General features: G+C 49.6%; 1 protein-coding gene across 1 annotated transcript in view; it reads right to left on the reverse strand.

Annotated features, from left to right (window-relative positions):
- CIB4 (calcium and integrin binding family member 4) overlaps positions 1 to 17614 on the reverse strand; it is a 63782-nt gene extending 46168 nt beyond the window's left edge. Inside the window, exons 1-3 of the mRNA XM_023230078.2 lie at positions 17509 to 17614; positions 16780 to 16814; positions 5790 to 5886 (exon numbers count right to left, since the gene is read on the reverse strand). Of these exons, the coding sequence (XP_023085846.1) occupies positions 5790 to 5886; positions 16780 to 16814; positions 17509 to 17562 (186 nt within the window). The 5' untranslated portion in view covers positions 17563 to 17614. The remainder of the gene's footprint in view (positions 1 to 5789; positions 5887 to 16779; positions 16815 to 17508) is intronic.
- Between the last annotated feature and the right edge of the window lie 405 nt (positions 17615 to 18019).

Raw genomic sequence — 18019 nt, forward strand, 5'->3', positions numbered from 1 at the left:
ATAAATAAATAAATAAATAAATAAATAAATAAATAAATAAATAAATAGTAAAATAAAATAAATATTAAAAATTTAAAAATACACTACCATCCCCACCCCACCTACTTTTAGGATTTCTTGAAAGGCTGAGTAAATTAAATTTCAGGACTTTTTATCATTTTCAGCCTTGGGAGTGAGTTCTTTGCAAGCTATTCTAAGCGGATAGGCACTAGCCTCTAAGCAGGGCTCAGAAAGGCTCGGAAAACTTTGGAAGATAGATAGAAACTGAGATGGAGCTGAAACCTTAGGTGCCATCCTGGCCATACCTCCCTACACCTCAGGCAGGTTTCCAAACCTCTCTGCGCTGTGACAGATGGGATGAAGTGTAGTAGGGGCGAGTCTATGTGAAGACCATCTGCCTGCAGGAATCCCGGAGCCGGAGGAGGGAAGAGGCCAGGGGGGTGAGGTGGCTCTGCCAGTGTGCAGACCTCCACCCTACCTGCTCCAAGGCCCTGCGATCTTCCTTCAGACCCTGTTTCCAGCCATCCCCGGTGGATGCAAATACAGCTCTGGGCTTGGAAACCCAAGTCACACCATGCCATACTCATCTGTGTTTACAGAAAGCAAGATAATTATTTACAAGAACAGAAACATTAAACGAATACACTTTTAAATACACCAAATACATCAGACAAAAAGAAAACAGAAACTGCTGAGTGAAAAGGGGGCATGGTGTCCTGTCCCCATGCAGGGTATTCTGGTCAGCAGGCTTTTCCCGCTACCCAGGATGTTCTCTCGCCTTGTTCTCCGCTGATGGGCAGACCCTTCCCAATATTCCCAAGCCTGCTTTTTCCATGAGTGAACCCAAGTTAAGAAAACAGAGCTTTCTTCCCAGACCACTCAAGCCCCTGAGCCAAGTTATATCAGTACCCAGAGCTCCCTGGGGCCCAGTTCTCAAAGCCTGTTCCAGAGACGTGTTCTGGGCAGTGTGAGTCACGCAGCTCCCATCCTTGCGGCCACAGAGGACGCAGGCACACCCAGGCCCCCACCTCCTAGCAAGTCTCTCCTTGCTCATTTTGGGAAGCAAGACTTCTGCTTTGTCCAGAATCGGAAAGGCACAGAAGGAATCTTTAGTCCTCGCTCTAGGTCTCCAAAAGCTGGTCTGAGCACTAGGGATGAGTCAGTGACAAAGTTCTTGACAACCGGTGACAAACGAAGAACAACACGGACAAAAAGGGGTGTGTCTGAAAACACTCGAGTCTTCTTACATTTTTGTTTTAAAATTAATATTTCTTTAAAATAAAATGATGGTCACTGACATTGGATGACATTTTTTTTTAACGTCCTTACTTGGCAAAACTGAAAGTTGGCATCTCTGGTCCCTCCTCAAAAAAAAAAAATATATTTTTTTAATAAAAAGTCTGGGACCAGGCTGGGAGGGCTAGTGGGAGGGTAGGGGGCAAGGCAGGCAGGGATGGTTAATGGGTCAAAAAATAGAAAGAGTGAGTAAGATCCTACTATTGGACAGCACAACAAGGTATTATGGTCTATATATATATGTATTTTTAATACAGATATTATAGTCAATAATAACTGTATATTTGGAAATAACTTAGAGGGTAATTGGATTATTTGTAACTCAAAGGATAAATGCTTGAGGGGATGGATGTCCCATTCTCCACGATGTGCTTATTTCACATTGCATCACAACATCTCATGTACCCCATAAATACATACACCTACTATGTACCCCAAAATGTTGTAAGTCTGGGACATACTGTGGTAGATGGCACACCACAAAAGAGAGTAAGAGCAAGTCCTAGGGCCAGAACCACAGACTCAGAGTGAGGAGGGCACCAGAGCAGCGGTCCAATCTCTCTTTGAGACTTAAGGATGCTAGAACATCCCTCAGTGACAGAGAGCGCCTTCCCTCTGTGCATAGGGCTGGCAGTTAGGGAATATTTCCTTGTATTGTGGAGAAACCTGCACGTGCTTTACCTGTACCTACGCCTGGGACCACCTAGAGTGAGGCCTTTCCTTTTCCAAGGACAGCCTTTCACCTGCAGAAAACAGCCTCCACTCCCCACTGCTTCCCACCCTGACTTGCACAGACAGTTTTGTTTGCTGTGCAGAAGCTCTTTAGTTTAATTAGATCCCATTTGTCAATTTTTGCTTTTGTTGCAATTGCTTTTGGCGATTTCATCATGAAATCTCCGACCATGCCTATGCCCTGAATGGCATTGCCTAGATTTTCTTCTAGGGCTTTTATGGTTTGGAGTTTTACATTTAAATCTTTAATCCACCTTGAGTTAATTTTTATATAAGGTATAAGGAAGGGATCTGGTTTCAATTTTCTGCATATGGCTAGCCAGTTCTCCCAGCATCATTTATTGAATAGGGAATTCTTTCCTCATTGCTTATTTTTGTCGTGTGTCAAAGATCAGATGGTTGTAGGTGTGTGGCCTTATTTCTGGGTTCCTTATTCTGTTCCATTGCTCTACGTGTCTGTTTTTGTACCAGTACCATGCTGTTTTGGTTACTGTAGCCTTGTAGTATAGTTAGCTGAAGTCTATCTGCCCCTTTGCTTCTCCTAACCCCAATCATTCCTCTTGTGATGTGACTTGCCCAAGATCATGTGGCTAGCAAGTGAATCCAAACCTAGTTCTTTCAGGCCTGGCCCAGTGCCCTATCCCTAGTTCTCTAGGTAGGGCAGTGGCTTGGGGTTTTCCCTTCATAAGATGGTTCTGGCTGTGGGAGACCAGTTGGAAAGGTAATAAAGAAACCCAAGTAGAAAGAAAAAAAAAAAAAAAAGCAACATACAAAAAATCAATGGGATCCCAATCAACATGTATATATCTGCACAGAAAAAAGTCTGGAAGGAAATAAGCCGTAATGATCATGGCAGTCATCCCTTGAGCTAGACTAATATATCATTTTTATCCTATTTTTCTTTTTCTGTGTTCTCTTGTTTTTCTACAATGAGCTGGCTCTTATTTGTATAATAGAATAAAATCATGACCATTTAAGATTAAATCAGAAAAGTAAAATTAAAGTCATGTGGCCAAGACCCTGCTTCCCAGCTGTTCTCCAGTGAGCAAGCTCGAGGGGAAAGGGGAGTCTGAGAGTCTAGAAAAGGTGGAGCATCCCAGCCCCGGCTTGTGCACCTAGACTATCTGCTGGGAAGAGCAGGCCTTGCCCCCCCGCCCCACCCCAGGTCTTCTCAAGCCTTGCTGCACCCCACTCCTAACCCCAACAGGCTCTTCACCCATGACATGGAAGAGAGGAACAGGGGAAGCATAAAAGAGGGTGCAGAAGACAATGGCTCACCTCCACTGGGTCCCTTACCCAGCACAAGGTATTCATATTAGTTTATAGATGGGGGGATGTAACATGCATGGAGTGTGATAGCGCCAGGCCCAGACTCAGTCCCCCTGATCTTAGTCCTTTGGGGCTCCAAACAGAGATTCCAGGCCCTGCTAAGACAAGGCTATTGCTGGAGAAGAATGTGTTGGGGCCATAGGTCACCAACACCCTCTATGCCACCCCTCCAGTTCAGCTCCCCTTGGGCCCTCTGTGGCACCTGGAAGACCCAGGCACATGGTCACTGCTCAGCCAAGCCCTGATTAGAATAGGGGGCCCTGCCTGGGTCAGAGTTCAGAATGAATCCCCTAAAGCAAGGACTAGTCCAGACTCTTCCATCATGTAGCCCCTGGGAAGTTGTTTCCCTCCTGGGACCTCAGTTTCCTCAGGAATAAAATCAGGGAGAGGAGCATTTGACAGTGAGTAGACTGGGTGGTCTCTAAGTTTCTTTCCAGTCTTAACATTCAGAGAGTCTGGGACTGATCGGTGACCCTGCTTCCACCCAGGGGAGGATAGAAGCTTCTCATCCGCCCTGCCTCTCTGGCTGGCCCTGGCCCCAGGTCCCTCAGTGGATGGCCTGGGTTTGAGAGAAGTCCCAGGCGCATGTGTACGTGTAGTGGAGTCCATGCACTTGTACACGTGGGGTGTGACTGTGTGCAGGTGAGGCCAGGAAGTGGGGGGTGCCAGGAAGACAGCCTCCCCATTTTGTTTTTGTCACAGCCACAGTCTCCGATTTACTCACCTTTCTGAGGATTCTATTTCTTTCCCCTCCAGAATCCCAGCTTCTCCCAGTTCTGCCCACCCACCTACCCACCCCTCACCTTTTCTCATTATTTTGTCTTCTCCACTCCTGCCTCTATTGCAAGACCCATCTTTGTGCATTTTCCTCTGTCTCTGTCTGTCCTACAGATAGGCCTGTCACTTAGGAGGGGCGGTGCAGCTGTGGCTTGAATGATATGTCTGTGCCCCCTCCACGTTCCTCCCTCAGGAGCCAGACTCCTCCTCCCTGGTGTCCCCAGGCCTCTTCCAGGTGGTGGCCACAGCTCTCAGAGCCCAGTTCGCTCCAGACAGAAACGAAGATGGGCTCTCATTGAACAATGACTAACTGAAATCATTATTCTGCCAAGAACCAAATGAAAAATAGGAAAGCCTGACGTAGCCATGATTTGTTAACATGACATCTCCTCTCAATGCGATGCACAAATTTTAATTAAAATCTCAGGAGTGATTTTGGAGTCCTTTATTGTGTGCCTCTGGGCTCTTCCAGGCTGCCCTGGGGGAAGGGCAGGGCCTCTTCATCACAGGGATAAAGGCTCAGATAATTGTCCCTAAAGGATTGGGAGGTTGGGGGGGCCGGGACAGCTCAGGCTAGCACTGCCCGTGAAGTCAGGAGTCTTAGAGTGCACATGGTCATTCCCAGCCTCTCCCTACTGCTCTACCCATTTTACAGGTGAGGAAACCAAGACCAGGGAAGGTTTGCCAAGGACCCACCCATAGCAAGGGTGTGTGTTTGGGCGGGGTGGGAGTGTGTTCTGGGTACTTGGAAGGTGAGATTCAGCCCAGGAAAAGTTGTGGAAGCTGAGGGGAATGAGCATTCAACCAGCCCTCTGTGTAACAGGAACCTCCAGTCCGGGAGCATTGGCTAAATTGAGGGTGAGATGAGGAGAGAGAGGATTGCAAGAGCAGAAATGCAAACGCCCTTCTTTCCTGCAGCCACTCCTGGAGCTGGAAGAAGGTAGTTTGGGAGGACAGTCTCTGGGCCCCAAGCCCTGCTCCTTCTGGTTTCTCAGAGAAGAACCTGAGAAAATTCTCAATTCCTCCAGAAAAGCCCAAGTCCACTGAGGCAGGCTGAGGAGAAGAGAAGGGCTGACGGACTGGGCCGATGGCTGGGGTTGCACCCTGGCTTCTCAAGGACTGACGGTCCTGCAGGGGATCCTGGCCTAGGACCACTTGCCCTAGTTTGGGGCACAACAGACAGCAGAGGAAACTGGCTGGTGTGGGGTCGCTGGGGTTAGGATTAAGTAAGGAATGAGCAGACAGCGTGGGGTGGACTGCAAGCTGAAGCCCACCCGAAGACCCACAGGCTGACCTCGGAGGCTGATCAGCAGGGTCAGTGAGCACCTCCAGCTGGGGCCGCCACCTCCCACGGTGAGGCCTGCAGCAGATCTCATGCCCCCTCTGCCCCTGGCCCCACCTGAGAAGTAGTGACAGTTATCATACGGTCCTGCTCTAGGACCGAGGCGAGGATGGAGGGAGGCCAGATGCATGCAGGAAGTGTCTGGGAGCCATGTCATTGTGCTCCTCTGCCTGGAGGATCAGGAGTCCCTTGGAGTGAGGTGACCATCCCACAGCATGGAGTGCCAACCCCACCCCACCCATTCCAGCACCCATGAGCCCATCAGCCAGTCCCACTGATGCTGCCCTCGCCCCACCCACCATCCTGGACTCACCCGCAGAGCCGGCAGGGAGCTGACCTGGTCCATGGTGAGCGTCGCCTCCTTGTAGTACTTCCCAGGAGGGCAGAGCTTCAGGAAGGTGTCATGGATGCTGAGAAGAGAAGCATGAGGGCCGTGTGGCCGGCAGAAGGAGACCAGCAAGACTGTCTTCTGCTGCAAGGGGTGGGGGTGTCTCTTTGAGGAAAGAGACTCGGGGTCGACTGCAGAAAAGGCAGTAATCAATAATAATAAAGCGCAGTAATAAATATGTATTCTAGAAACGTCCCTGGACCCTCCAGTGTGCCAGGCACACCATGCGGGATGCAAAGATGAGCCAGGTGAGAGGAAAGTTAGGCGAATATGCCCTGTAGCCAGCAGCACACTCTACGAGGGTTTGTCGTAGGATGTCAGAACTGAAGGGGCTTATGTCCAGTCCCACGGTTACAGATGGGGAAGCCAGGAGGACCTTGGGGAAGCCAGGGTCCACACCTCTGGTCATCTGCCAATTTCCATCCTCAACCCGAGAAAAGAGGTCACTTTGTGGACCTGAGTGAGCCAGGATTAGAACCCAGCTGCCTGAAGCTAGCAAACCACCAGCCTTGCTAGGCCACTTGACAGCAAGGTTGGTCCTAGGACATCGTGGACTGAGTGGTCTTCCTAATCATCCCTGTCGGCAATGTCTCTGTCTGTAGGATCCCATGCCAGTCAAGAGGATTTTGGTTATAAGATACAGGCAGACGGTGAAATGGCCATGTGATCCCTGAGAGTAAGAGGGTGGGAGGGAGCTCTGCCTCAGGCTGAGAGAGGATGAGCCCTGAACCTGGGTCTCTGTCCACCAGCAGGCTCTTAGGCCTACAGGTCCAGCAACCAAGGCTGCCTGTGGAGGGGAGACAGTGGTGCCCTGGGGCCCAGGAGGCCTGGATCCCAGAACCTGAACTGCTGTGGCAGGGCTGTGTGACCTCGGGCAACCTACTTGACATTTCTGAACTTTAGTTTCATCATCTGGATAAGGGACGAGAATGATACCTCTCTTGGAGGTCTGTGGCGGTGGGGCGGGGATTCAGTGTGAAGGAGGCTGAAGGGTTTATGTGTTTGTGTGTAAACGGTAGATGGTGGGTGGTGGGGTCACCACAGGCTGGTTAAAAACACTGTCTCTAGAGCCAGACAGATTTACGTTGAAATCCTGACTCTGCCACTTAATAGTTCTGAGGCGTCGAGCAAGGTTCTGAATCCACCTGAGCCTCAGTCTCCTCCTCTTTGCAGTGGGGGTAATAAATCTTCCCCCACACACTCCTGAGGATTAAATGAGGGGAGATGTATGAAACGTCAGCGCAGTGTCTGGTAGGTGAGGGTATTTGTGTTACCCGGGGCCTCGGAGGGGATACCCAGCCTGCCCCCTCTCTGTGTTTCTCTCCTATACTCCAGGTGCCCCTGTGCCCGTGGGCTGTGAACAACCCACACCTAGACTGTTACAGTGGGAGCCCACCACCCTGACCCAGACCTGCTCTCCCCTTTCTTTGTGGTTCCCTCCATGCTCCAGAATTACCCCTCCCTCGTTTAGTCCTTTCCTGTTCCTCTCCTGTCTGCCATCAAACCTCTACTCTCCTTGGAGTGCTAAGAGGCCAGCAATCCCATGAAAGGAGTCTGCACGCAGGAGTGGGTGACTAACAGTCCCCTATTGACATTCCAGGGCATGTGGTTTGTTGACTCAAATGAGGCTCTGATTGGTGGAATTTAGGGACATGTAACTAAGTGAAGACCGGGTGCAGTGGCTCACACCAGAAATCCCAGCCCTTCAGGAGACCGAGGTGGGAGAATCGCTTGAGCCCAAGAGTTTGAGACCATCCTGGGCAATATAGGGAGACCCCATCTATACAAAAAAAAATTGAAAATTAGCCAGGCATACTGGTGCGCACCTATGGTCTAGATATTTGGGAGGCTGAAGTGGGAGGATCGCTGGATCCCAGGAGGTTTGAGGCTGCAGCCAGTTGTGATCCCACTACTGCACTCCAGCCTGGGGTACAGAGCGAGATTCTGTCTCAAAAAACAACAAAAGCTAGGTGAAGAATTTGGAGAGTGATTTTATGAGTGGAGGCTCAGAGGTAGAGCAGGAGGCAGGAGGCTCTCCCAGGGCTCTGACGATGATGGTAGGTGGAGGCTTCCCACCCTGCCAGCCACACACTGTTTCACATCTCACTGACTAGAAAAATATCCTTCAGATCCCAGCCCCAGGAGAGTGGAAAGAAACTATGCTGAGATTCTGTGTGCCCACTGCACTCTGTGCCCTGGGAGGCTGATCTCTACTGACAGCGTTCCTACCTCCCTTGCCCTTCGGCTTAAGGGAAGCTCCAGGAGGACTGGAGGTATAAGGGAGGGGTGGGGAATTTACCCTCCTCTCCCCCCAGCCCCACACGACTCTGCAGTGTCTGTGTTTCCACTGTCTCGGGCTAGCAGCCAGCTTCCGCAGCTCCAGCTCTCAGCTGGCACCTCAGGCCTGAGGCGGTCAGGGCTGGTCCCTGGGTGGTTCCCTGGGCCTCCTTCTGAGCAGTTCCTTCCCTGCAAAGCACCTTCACAGACCCCGCTGAGTGTGCCACCTGTTTCCCGCCGGGATGCTCACAGATCTATCTGGATCCTATTTCTCTACCTCTAGCTATGAGACCCGAGGCAAACCACCAGATCTCTCCGAGCACGCAGGCCCAGGTTCATATCTTGACTCTGTCCGATGGGGAGCCAACCTCCTTCCAGTGGCATTGTGCAGACCCGGGCTAGGGTGTGACGGATGGGAGCTGGAGTGGCGTGTGGTGTTCATGGAGAGCACCATGACTGCTGCCTTGACCACGTAAGGGGCCTGAGCTGTCACTAGGGTCTAGGGACTGCACATGTTTGGAAGGGAGCAGAAAGCAGGGTATGGAATGGGTTGGGGGAGAGATTCTCCAGGAAGGTACTGAGGTGGGTGCTGGGCACCACAGGTCAACCAGGAGGAGGAAAAGCCATCACTGCTGAAGTGTCCAGTGGCCTACAAGGGGCGAGGGTCCGGCCAGGTGCAGTGGCTCACGCCTGTAATCCCAGCATTTTGGGAGGCTGAGGCAGGCGGATCACTTGAGGTCAGGAGTTCAAGAGCAGCCTGGCCAACATGGTGAAAGCCCATCTACCAAAAATACAAAAAATTAGCCGGCCATGGTGGCATGCACCTGTAATCCTAGCTACTCCGGAGACTGAGGCAAGAGAATCACTTGAATTCGGGAGGTGGAGGTTCCAGTGAGCTGAGATTGTGCCTCTGCACTCCATCCTGGGCGACAATGTAAGACTCCATCTCAAAAAAGAAAAAAAAAAGGGTCAAGGGCAGTGGGAGTGGCCGGCCCCAGTCAAAAGGAGCATTTTGTCACTGTCATTGTTAGAATTGCTGGCTTGAGGTGATAGAGAGCAGACCAACTTTCAATAAGACCAATTTTCAACAAAAAACAATGTTTTGTTATTTTTTTAAATCCCTAAGGCAATGCGCTAGTGCACTCGGGCTCCTGCCCCCACCATGAGCACCACTGGGAGTGCCCGCTCTGGGCAGCCAACTCTCACGGACATTCTTCATGTTTCATGCCAATCTTGCAAGGAAGGGTTCGTTGTTTCTTTTACAGATGAGGAAGCTGAAAGTCAAGTAGGTAAAATCATCTGCCTAAGGTCACACAGTGGTAAATGTTAAAGCCAGAGATACAAACACCAAAGCTCTTTCCCCAGGAGGCACCAGGCGCTGCTGAGGGACAGAGAAGAAACTCCCCGGCCCTTGCCACCCTCCTGTCATGACAAAGCCTCTGTGCTGGGTGCACTCACACACATCATCTCACTGAATTTTCCCAACAACTCCCTGCGGGAGAAGTGGAGGGGCCATCATTTCTGTGGATGGGTAAACTGAGGCTCAGAGAGTTTAAGGGTTGTACCTAAGGATATACAGCTGGGAAGAGATAGAGTGGAGGACTGAACCCTAAACCAAGTTCTTCGGGCTGTGCTGCCCACCCTTCTTCCAGGTGAGAGACTCGAGTCGCCCCCCGTAGAGTCCTCTGGGGGAGGGTGCTGGTGTGGTGCCCGCCTGGAGTTGGTGCCTTCCCAGGCTGCAGAGTGGGCGGGCTGCCCACAGATGAATTGTGGCTGCATCTCGGCTGCCACAAAATGTTCTCCTCCTCCAAATATGGATCAGCTGGCTCTAAATGGAACCCTGAATTAATCACTAATGGACTCAAAAGTCAAAGCCATTTGAAAAACTCACACGTTCAGCCTGCCAGCAATCCAGCAGCCTGGGCCATGGCTCCCTTCCACATAGCCCGGAGAGGCAGGAGGGGCTGTCTGCAGGCTCAGGGGCCGGCCCTAAGACGGGGTGGAGGTCACTCCGCTGCTGACTCTCAGTTGGACCTTGGACTCGCCAAGTCCCCTCTCGGGCCTCAGTTTCCCTTCTGTGAAATGAGAGTCACAGTATCCCCCGGCTCCCTCCAGTTTAGGCACGCTATGGTTTTCGTGCCTCTCTCTGGCATCCCATTTACCCCCTTGCCTCTGAGACCCTCTAGCTTAGTAGTTCTCAACGGGGTCCCACGTAAGAATCAGGTAGGGAGTTTGTAAAAGGATCTGCCCTCCCCACTCCTTGAGGTTCTTATTCAAGGCCAGGATACAGCCCTAGGCACCTACAGGTTCTACAAGCTTCTCAGTATTTCTACTGTCCCAGCAAGATCAAGAACATGACAAGCCTGAATTCCCACTCCTCAAGCCCCAGCCTGGACTCTGTTTTCTGGCTTCACCCCCACCCCATGGGGTCAATAATCCTTTGCTCTATGGTACTGCCTGCAGATAGTAGATATTTTACAAATGGTCCTTCTTTAGCCTGAAAATGTGGCTTTTAGTTCCCTGATCTACTACTTGCAATCTGTGTGGGCTTGAGGAAATTACTTCATTTCTTTGAGCTGATTTCCTCATTTACAAAAAGTAGGGATAATAATACCATGATAATAACAGCAGCCACATAATCTGTGCTTACCCATGTGCCAGGTATTGCTCTCACAACGACAGATTTGATCTTCTAGTTGTCCTAATAACAACCTTGTGAGACTGTGTTCTGTTTCCCTCAACTATTTTATAAGGATGGAAACTGACGCTCAGTGAGGGTAAGAAACTCCCCCATGTTTGCACAGCTACTAAGTGGAAGAGCTGAGCCTCAAACCCAGGTCTTTGGCTTCCAGGAAATAAACCTGTAACCACTCCACCTGCTGGCCTTGAGGTGCCTGTTAATGGCCAGGACAGGGCCATGGAGTCTACAAAGTGTTGGAGCCTCCAGAGGTGCTAGGAAGAAAGAGGCCCCGTGGCTGGGTCAGCCTGGGCAGAGGTTGGGAACAAAGCTTCAGGCTCCTAAACCAGACCCCGCCCCACCCAAGAGAGTGTCAGGAACCATCCCAGGCGACGCAGAGTAGCCCAAAGAGCTCAGGCTGGGCCAGGCTGACCTGCGCCTGAGACATAGAGGTCTGGGCTGGAGTCAGGCTGTGCCTTGCCCAGGAAGCCACATAGGCCCTCTTTGGGTCTGCAGGGTCTGCAGTCACTGCCAGAAGGGCCTGGGCCCAGAATAGGGATCTCAGGAAAAGGCTTCTTCTGGGACAACCAATTTAACCAGAATCAGAGAGCGCTGCCCCGATGCTAAGGTGGAAAGGGACCTTGCTTTTGCTGAGATCAAAAACATGTGAAAGGAAAGTCTCATAGGCTGGAAACTTAGGGTGAACAGACCTCTTCTTGGAGGGCCAAACCAAAGCAGCCCTGGATCGGGAAGGGGCTGGCTCCAAGACAAGTCTAGCACATGAGGTCTCCCCCCACCAACCCCCAGGAGGTGCCATCTGCAGATCTGGTGACTAGGCCTTTGTGTCCTTATGCAAGTCACAGATAAGAAGGTGGGAAAATGTTGGACAAAGCCAGCCTCCCTGCAAAGGTTACTTCTACTTATTGGTCTCTTGAATACTTTTTTAACTGGCTAAGTCCATCCAACTGTACTGCCATGGACCACATTTCTCTATGATATTCATAGGAAAATCACAAGATACTGTCAGAGGCCAGTAGAAAATCATTCAAAAGTGACCAGGGCTTCATCTGGCTCAACTTGGCTTTAGCAGCCCAGGATGGCCACTTTCTCCCTGAGTATCACTTGCCTTCTGCTCCCTGAGCCAGAGCAGCTGGGCATCCATATCACAGCTGTCCCCTCACTTTACAGACAGCACACCCACACCAACCCTAACGTATACCACTCCCCAGGGCCCTCCAAGAAGATAAGCTATTATCAGTCTGTGTGTCTGCTTCCAGGGATATTCTCCTGTGTGTGTGCATGTATGAACAGCCCTTTATTTCACAAGAGCAGTAGCAGCCTGGGTGTGCTGGTCTTGTTTGCCAAAGTAATACAGTTAAATAGATTAAAAATGCAAATAGTACTGTGAGGCTTACAATCAAAGTTACTAATGCTCCGTATCCCACACCACCTCTCTAACCCTGCTCTCCAGAGGCAGCAGTTTCCAAGCGTTTTGCTGTTTCACTTGGTTTTTGCTTAACATTTATATGGTACTTCTAAATGCTGTGCTAATACTGCCTTTTGCTGTTGTTTTCACTATAGATATTATCTTGTGACCTCTTACTAGAAAAAAAGAGGATTTCTCTATATATATTTCTTTTCCTTTCCCCAACCTCCCAATATAAAACAATTTTCCTGAATGAATATTCAGTGTTTATAATAATGTTATATATTATATAGGCATTATTCAAACATTGCTCAAGCTGAGTTCCCTAGTGCAAGATGATTACATCTTTCTTGCAAGGCTTTTTGTTTTTCCCAGAGTTAATAATCACTTTTGTTTTTTGCTTTGGTTTTTGCGTGACTATCTTTATTTCATCTCCAAACTTTCTGCAGAACTAAGTACCTCTCAATATGGTATCTAGATAGATTAATTTTATCTTCTTAGAGACACCACTCCTGGAACCCCTGACTCCTTAATTCTAATCTGAACTGATTGCCTTACAAGCCGACTGTCCTGCTGTCATCCTTCAGCTTCCCTTCACTATGTTCCTTGTAATTCATTTTGCCTCTAGGTTGAAAGCCTTTGTTTCCCTGATCCTGGGTCTTCTTTTTTCTTGGTTTACTCTCTAGTTTTAATGAAGCACATCTTCCAAAAGCTTCCTAAGAAAAGGTTTATAAGAAATGATTTTTTAAATTTGCATGTCAAAAAGTATTGTTATCCTGTCCTCACTCTTGATTAATGGCTTAGCTAGAACTTATCTCTAGATTGAAATTTTTTCGTTAGAATTTTGAATGTGTTCAGCCACTGTCTTCCAACGTAAGTCCAAAGCTATTCTGATTCCTGATTCTCTGTAGTCTGTTTTGCTCTCTGTGGAAGCACTCAAGATCTTCTCATCATCTCAGGCAGTCTGAAATGTCATGATGACATGACTTAGTGTATGTAGGCTGTGTTTTATTTTTTCCTCAAATACCTGGTGTCCCTTAGCTTTCGATTTATACTTACAGGGAGGCTCTAAGATGCTGACCAGAAGCTCACCCTGCTCTTCATCATGCTGGTGGCCCTGAGTCAGGGGCCTGTCTGGCTCCAGCTCTCCCCAGATTGTTAGCTCCTGTCTTCTGCTGGGGCAGGGCAGGGGTGCCAAGTGGATTGCAGAGAGAGAGAGAGAAGGAATCACATAAGACTTTCAGTCCGCCTTTCTGTTTTCACCTGATCCTGCATCCTGGCTTTCGGAGGTTCCTGAGCCTTTCTGGGTTCTCCATTCCATCATCCAACCCCTGCAGGCAAATTCTTTCAGCTTTCTGTTCAGCTAAGTCTGTGTCATGGGTCTATCTGCTTTGCACTTTAAAAATTTTTGTTGACTTCTCTCGTTTGCTGTCATTGCTTGTGTTCTCTTTGTCCTTATGGGTTTCTTTCTTCTTCTTCTTCTTTTTTTTTTTTTTTAATTCCTTTACTCTCCTTTTAGTAGAGGAAACAGAGGTCAAAGAAAATGCTCTATTCTCCATATAACTGGAAGCCCCCTGAACTTTGCTTTCTTAACTTAATAATATCCCTTGGAGATGGCTCTATATCAAATGGAAAGCTCTTCCCCTCCTCTCCAAGGGCAGTCTTCCCCGGATGGATGAATCAGCAGTTACTTCACCTGTGTCCTCTTCATGCAAGTGGAATGGCTGGGTCAAGGTGTACTTCTCATTTTTTAACTGGGACATTTCAGCATCTCCTGCCTTCACTGGTCTTCTTCCATTCTTCAAAGCTCTTGACAGCTATTCCACATTCTCAGCTGCTCCCCAGGTTGTGGTCTCCTGAGTATGGAGACTCCCCTTGGTTTAAAGCAGCAGAGAGCTCTCACTGATATCACCTTCCCATTTGAGCATTTCTGCGCTGCTACCCCTGGCCTCACCAGTGCTTCTCACTCTGTCTTACTTGAAGGTGTCCAAGTGACAGGAGTTGGACACTTTGCCGTCCACTCTGACTTCCTTATGCAGTGGTATCCCCAACCTTACCACCCCCAGTGCTGACCCACACTGGCCTTCAAGAGTGGGAGCCTCCTGAGCAGGAGCTACCCCGGGGGCAGGCACAGGCCCCTCATGCTCAGGAGTGGTGCTGTCAAGAGAAGAGGCAGGCCAGAAAGAGCTTTGAGAACTGCTTGTTAGAGAAGTTTGCACTGAACCATAAACCGTGAACTGTGAACTGGAGCCTTCCCTGGCAGCACTCACCGGGACCCCCTTCCCCAGCAAAACACAGAGTCAAACTGTGCTCTTCTCAGGGGAAAGGTACCTTCCATGGGGATGGAAACAGACTGGAAATAGGATCTGGGAGGAGGTCATCTCAGGGCCTGGGTGAGAGTTTCAGAAGGGAGGCGTCCCTGAGCATGGCTCACTTCCGAGGAAATCTTTCTCTGAAGGCCAATGCAGAACAAATGAAAATGGAGGATCAATGTTCAAGAAAGAGCCTGAACCCCTCCCATCCTCCTCTCACTCCTCTCATCTGCCACCCCACGCCCCCTCCTGGCATATAGGAGAAGCCCCAGGGATGGATCCATGAATGCCATTTGAAGCCCCTGGGGTGGAAAGAGGGACAGGTACGGCCATTGCTGAGAGTATAAACTGGTGCAACTCCTTTGAAGGACAACATTGTCATACCTATCGAAGTTTTAAAATGTAGGTGGGGTGCAGTGGCTCACCCCTGTAATCCCAGCACTTTGGGAGGCTGAGGTGGGAGGATCACTGGAGGTCAGGAGTTCGAGACCAGCCTGGCCAACATGGAGAAACCTCATCTCTACAGAAATAACAAAAATTGGCCGAGCGTGGTGGCAGGCACCTGTAGTCTCAGCTACACAGGAAGCTGAGGCAAGATAATTACTTAAACCAGGGAGGTGCAGACAGAGCAAGACTCTGTCTCAAAAAAAACCCAGAAGCTTAAAAAAAAAAAAAAAGATACAGAACATTATGAATGAAATAAATGCAACAGTGTGAATGGGGTAAAAGGAGGATAAATGTGTCGACCTATGTATGGAAAATTCTTCCGGAAGGCTAGATAGTAAGAAAAGCCAACAGTGAGCAGAGGCGGCCTTGAGGGAGAAGGATGGGGAGGAGAAAATGTAGACGTTTACTTTTCACTTAGAACTTTTACACTATCTGAATTTCCTTTTCTTTTTTTTTTTAATTATACTTTAAGTTCTGGGATACACGTGCAGAACATGCAGGTTTGTTACATAGGTATACACGTGCCATGGTGGTTTGCTGCACCCATCAACCTGTCACCTACATTAGGTGTTTCTCCTTATGCTATCCCTCCCCTAGATCCCCACCCCCCGACAGGCCCCAGTGCGTGATGTTCCCTTTCCTGTGTCCATGTATTCTCATTGTTCAATTCCCACTTATGAGTGAGAACCATTATTTGAATTTTCTAGCCATGCTCGCAGATTTTTTTTAGATTTCATTTTATTTTTATTCATGTGTTACTTTTCAGAAAATTTCAATAGAGGTTATATGGGTAGTAGGGTATGGGTCATTTGGAGTTATGTCTTTTTTTAATATTTTAAAAAGTGAGTGAATATTATTTTCAAAAGGGAAATAATGTCACCGGGTGACAGCCCTTGGTTTCTGTAGCTCCCCGTGCCCTGGCCATCCCCCATCCTCGTTTGTGCCTGGAGAGTCTTGCGCTTGTGACAAAGTCGTTACCTGCCACCCCCAGACCCTGAGTGGGAAATGTAGCTTCCATGTGGTGACGGGGGAGGGTTAGTCCAAGCGGAGATGGTGAGAGGGAACCTTCCCCCACCTTCCCCCGAAAGTGTCTTGGTGAGCTCCTTTATTCATCTAACAGGTTTTGTTGGGCACCTGGCTTGGCCCAAACACACACACACACACCCCTCTCGCACTGTTCTCTCTCCCCACAGCCCCACGAGAAGGGTATTTGGCCACCTCCACGTTGAATGAAGGTTCTTCCCCACTGGACAGGGGTCTGTATGATAACAGGGAGCAGGGCTGCTCACCATCCCACCTTCAGGGCCTCCAGGGGCAGGCACATCACAGGCACTGGAGAGAGGCCGGGAGGGAGGGACGGAGGGAGGGAGGGAGGGAGGGAAGGGAAGGAAGGCTGGGCTTCAGTCATGCATCCAAGTTTACCCAGCCAGTGAACAGCCAAAATGGACTTCAGACCTAACTGCCCCCAGTCATTTCCTTGTTTTCCTCCTTATTCCAAAGAGGTTTTGTCCAGCTCCATGATCCTCTGAAGAAAACTCACCTTGGATCCCAGTAAAGGGTTAGCAGCCTAAAGCCTGATGTCTCATTCAGCTCCAGTGGGGCTCTGTGGATCACGGCCCTCCCATCCCTGCCGGCCCTGTCCCAGCCCCATCTCCAGGACTGTGTGGCTCTGAGCAGGGACCACACTCAGGGACCAGAGTGAGGCTGTATTAGGGCAAGAATCCAGTTCAGAGGGAGGAGCTGGGAGAAGGAAAGAGGGGAGGGGCCTCTACTCACCACAGAATTTCATTTCTGGTCAGGAAGGTCAGGGCCTGCAATAAATCACAAAGAAGTGATGTTTCCACTCCATTCATCCCTGCTGTGGCCCTTGGAGAGTGGCGCAATTCAGAGGCTGGGGAGGAAACACCCATTCCTTTTCTGCACAGCTAGGGGAACCCCAGGCTGAGGCGGATGCCTGAGGTGGCAGCTGGAGAGGAAATGGTGCTCTTTCTTACCCCCAAGTCTCTTACAGCCCTGGGAAGGAGGGCATTGGCACAGATGTGGAGAGGACATCAGACACAAGAGTGAAACTCTGGGCTCTGGAGCAGGAGACAGATGGAGGAAGGCGACCTCAGAGAACTCATCTGGGCCACATGGGTGCAGATTTAGCAAAGACAGGGACCACCACTACCCTGCCTGGTAAACTCTAGAGCAAGCTTGTCCAACCCTCGGCCTGCAGGCCACATGCAGCCCAGGACAGCTTTGAATGGGGGCCCAACATATATTTGTAAACTTTCTTAAAACATTATCAGAATTTTTCGTGATTTTTTTTTTTTTAGCTTATCAGCAAGCCTTAGTGTTAGTGTATTTTATGTGTGGCCCAAGACAATTCTTCTTCCAATGTGGCCCAGGGAAACCAAAAGGTTGGACACCCCTGCTAGAGCTTCAGGAAGGAATTTCCCATTCATTCCACCTGCTTTAGGAAGCTCCCACCTCTGCCCAGAATCCCCAGCCCGATCTACCCACCTGGTACTCTTCCAGGTCCTCCCAGTGCATCTGGTACCTTAAGCATTGCCCCATGCCAACCACACCTTTTTCTCTGCCAGCAGTAGAACCTCAGCCCCGAGGACTCAGCAGCTGGGGCCTCGTTGATCCGGTTGCCGTGGTGACCTACATTCCACCTTCTGCCCATTCCACCTGAGTCGCTGAGTTGTCAAAGAAACAAATTCTTTTCATTCCCATTCCACCTGAGTTGCTGAGTTAGCAAAGAAGCAAATTATTTTCAATCCCAAAGCTAAGAGACATCAGTCCCCATACAACAAGCAGAAAGGCAGCCCAAAGACAGGGCTGAGAGTCACACTGTCAGCTCAGGAGTCACACTGCCGGGGCTCCAAACCCAGAACCGCCCCACTGTGACCTGGGACAAGCTCTTCAATATCTGTGTGTCTTCGTTTCCTCATCTGTAAGCTGGGATGATAGTCATGGGATTGTTGTGAGGATTGACTAATACAGGGCATAATGCCTGACACATAGTAAG

This window comes from Piliocolobus tephrosceles, chromosome 15 (assembly GCF_002776525.5).
Source record: "Piliocolobus tephrosceles isolate RC106 chromosome 15, ASM277652v3, whole genome shotgun sequence".
Taxonomy (NCBI): Eukaryota; Metazoa; Chordata; class Mammalia; order Primates; family Cercopithecidae; genus Piliocolobus; species Piliocolobus tephrosceles.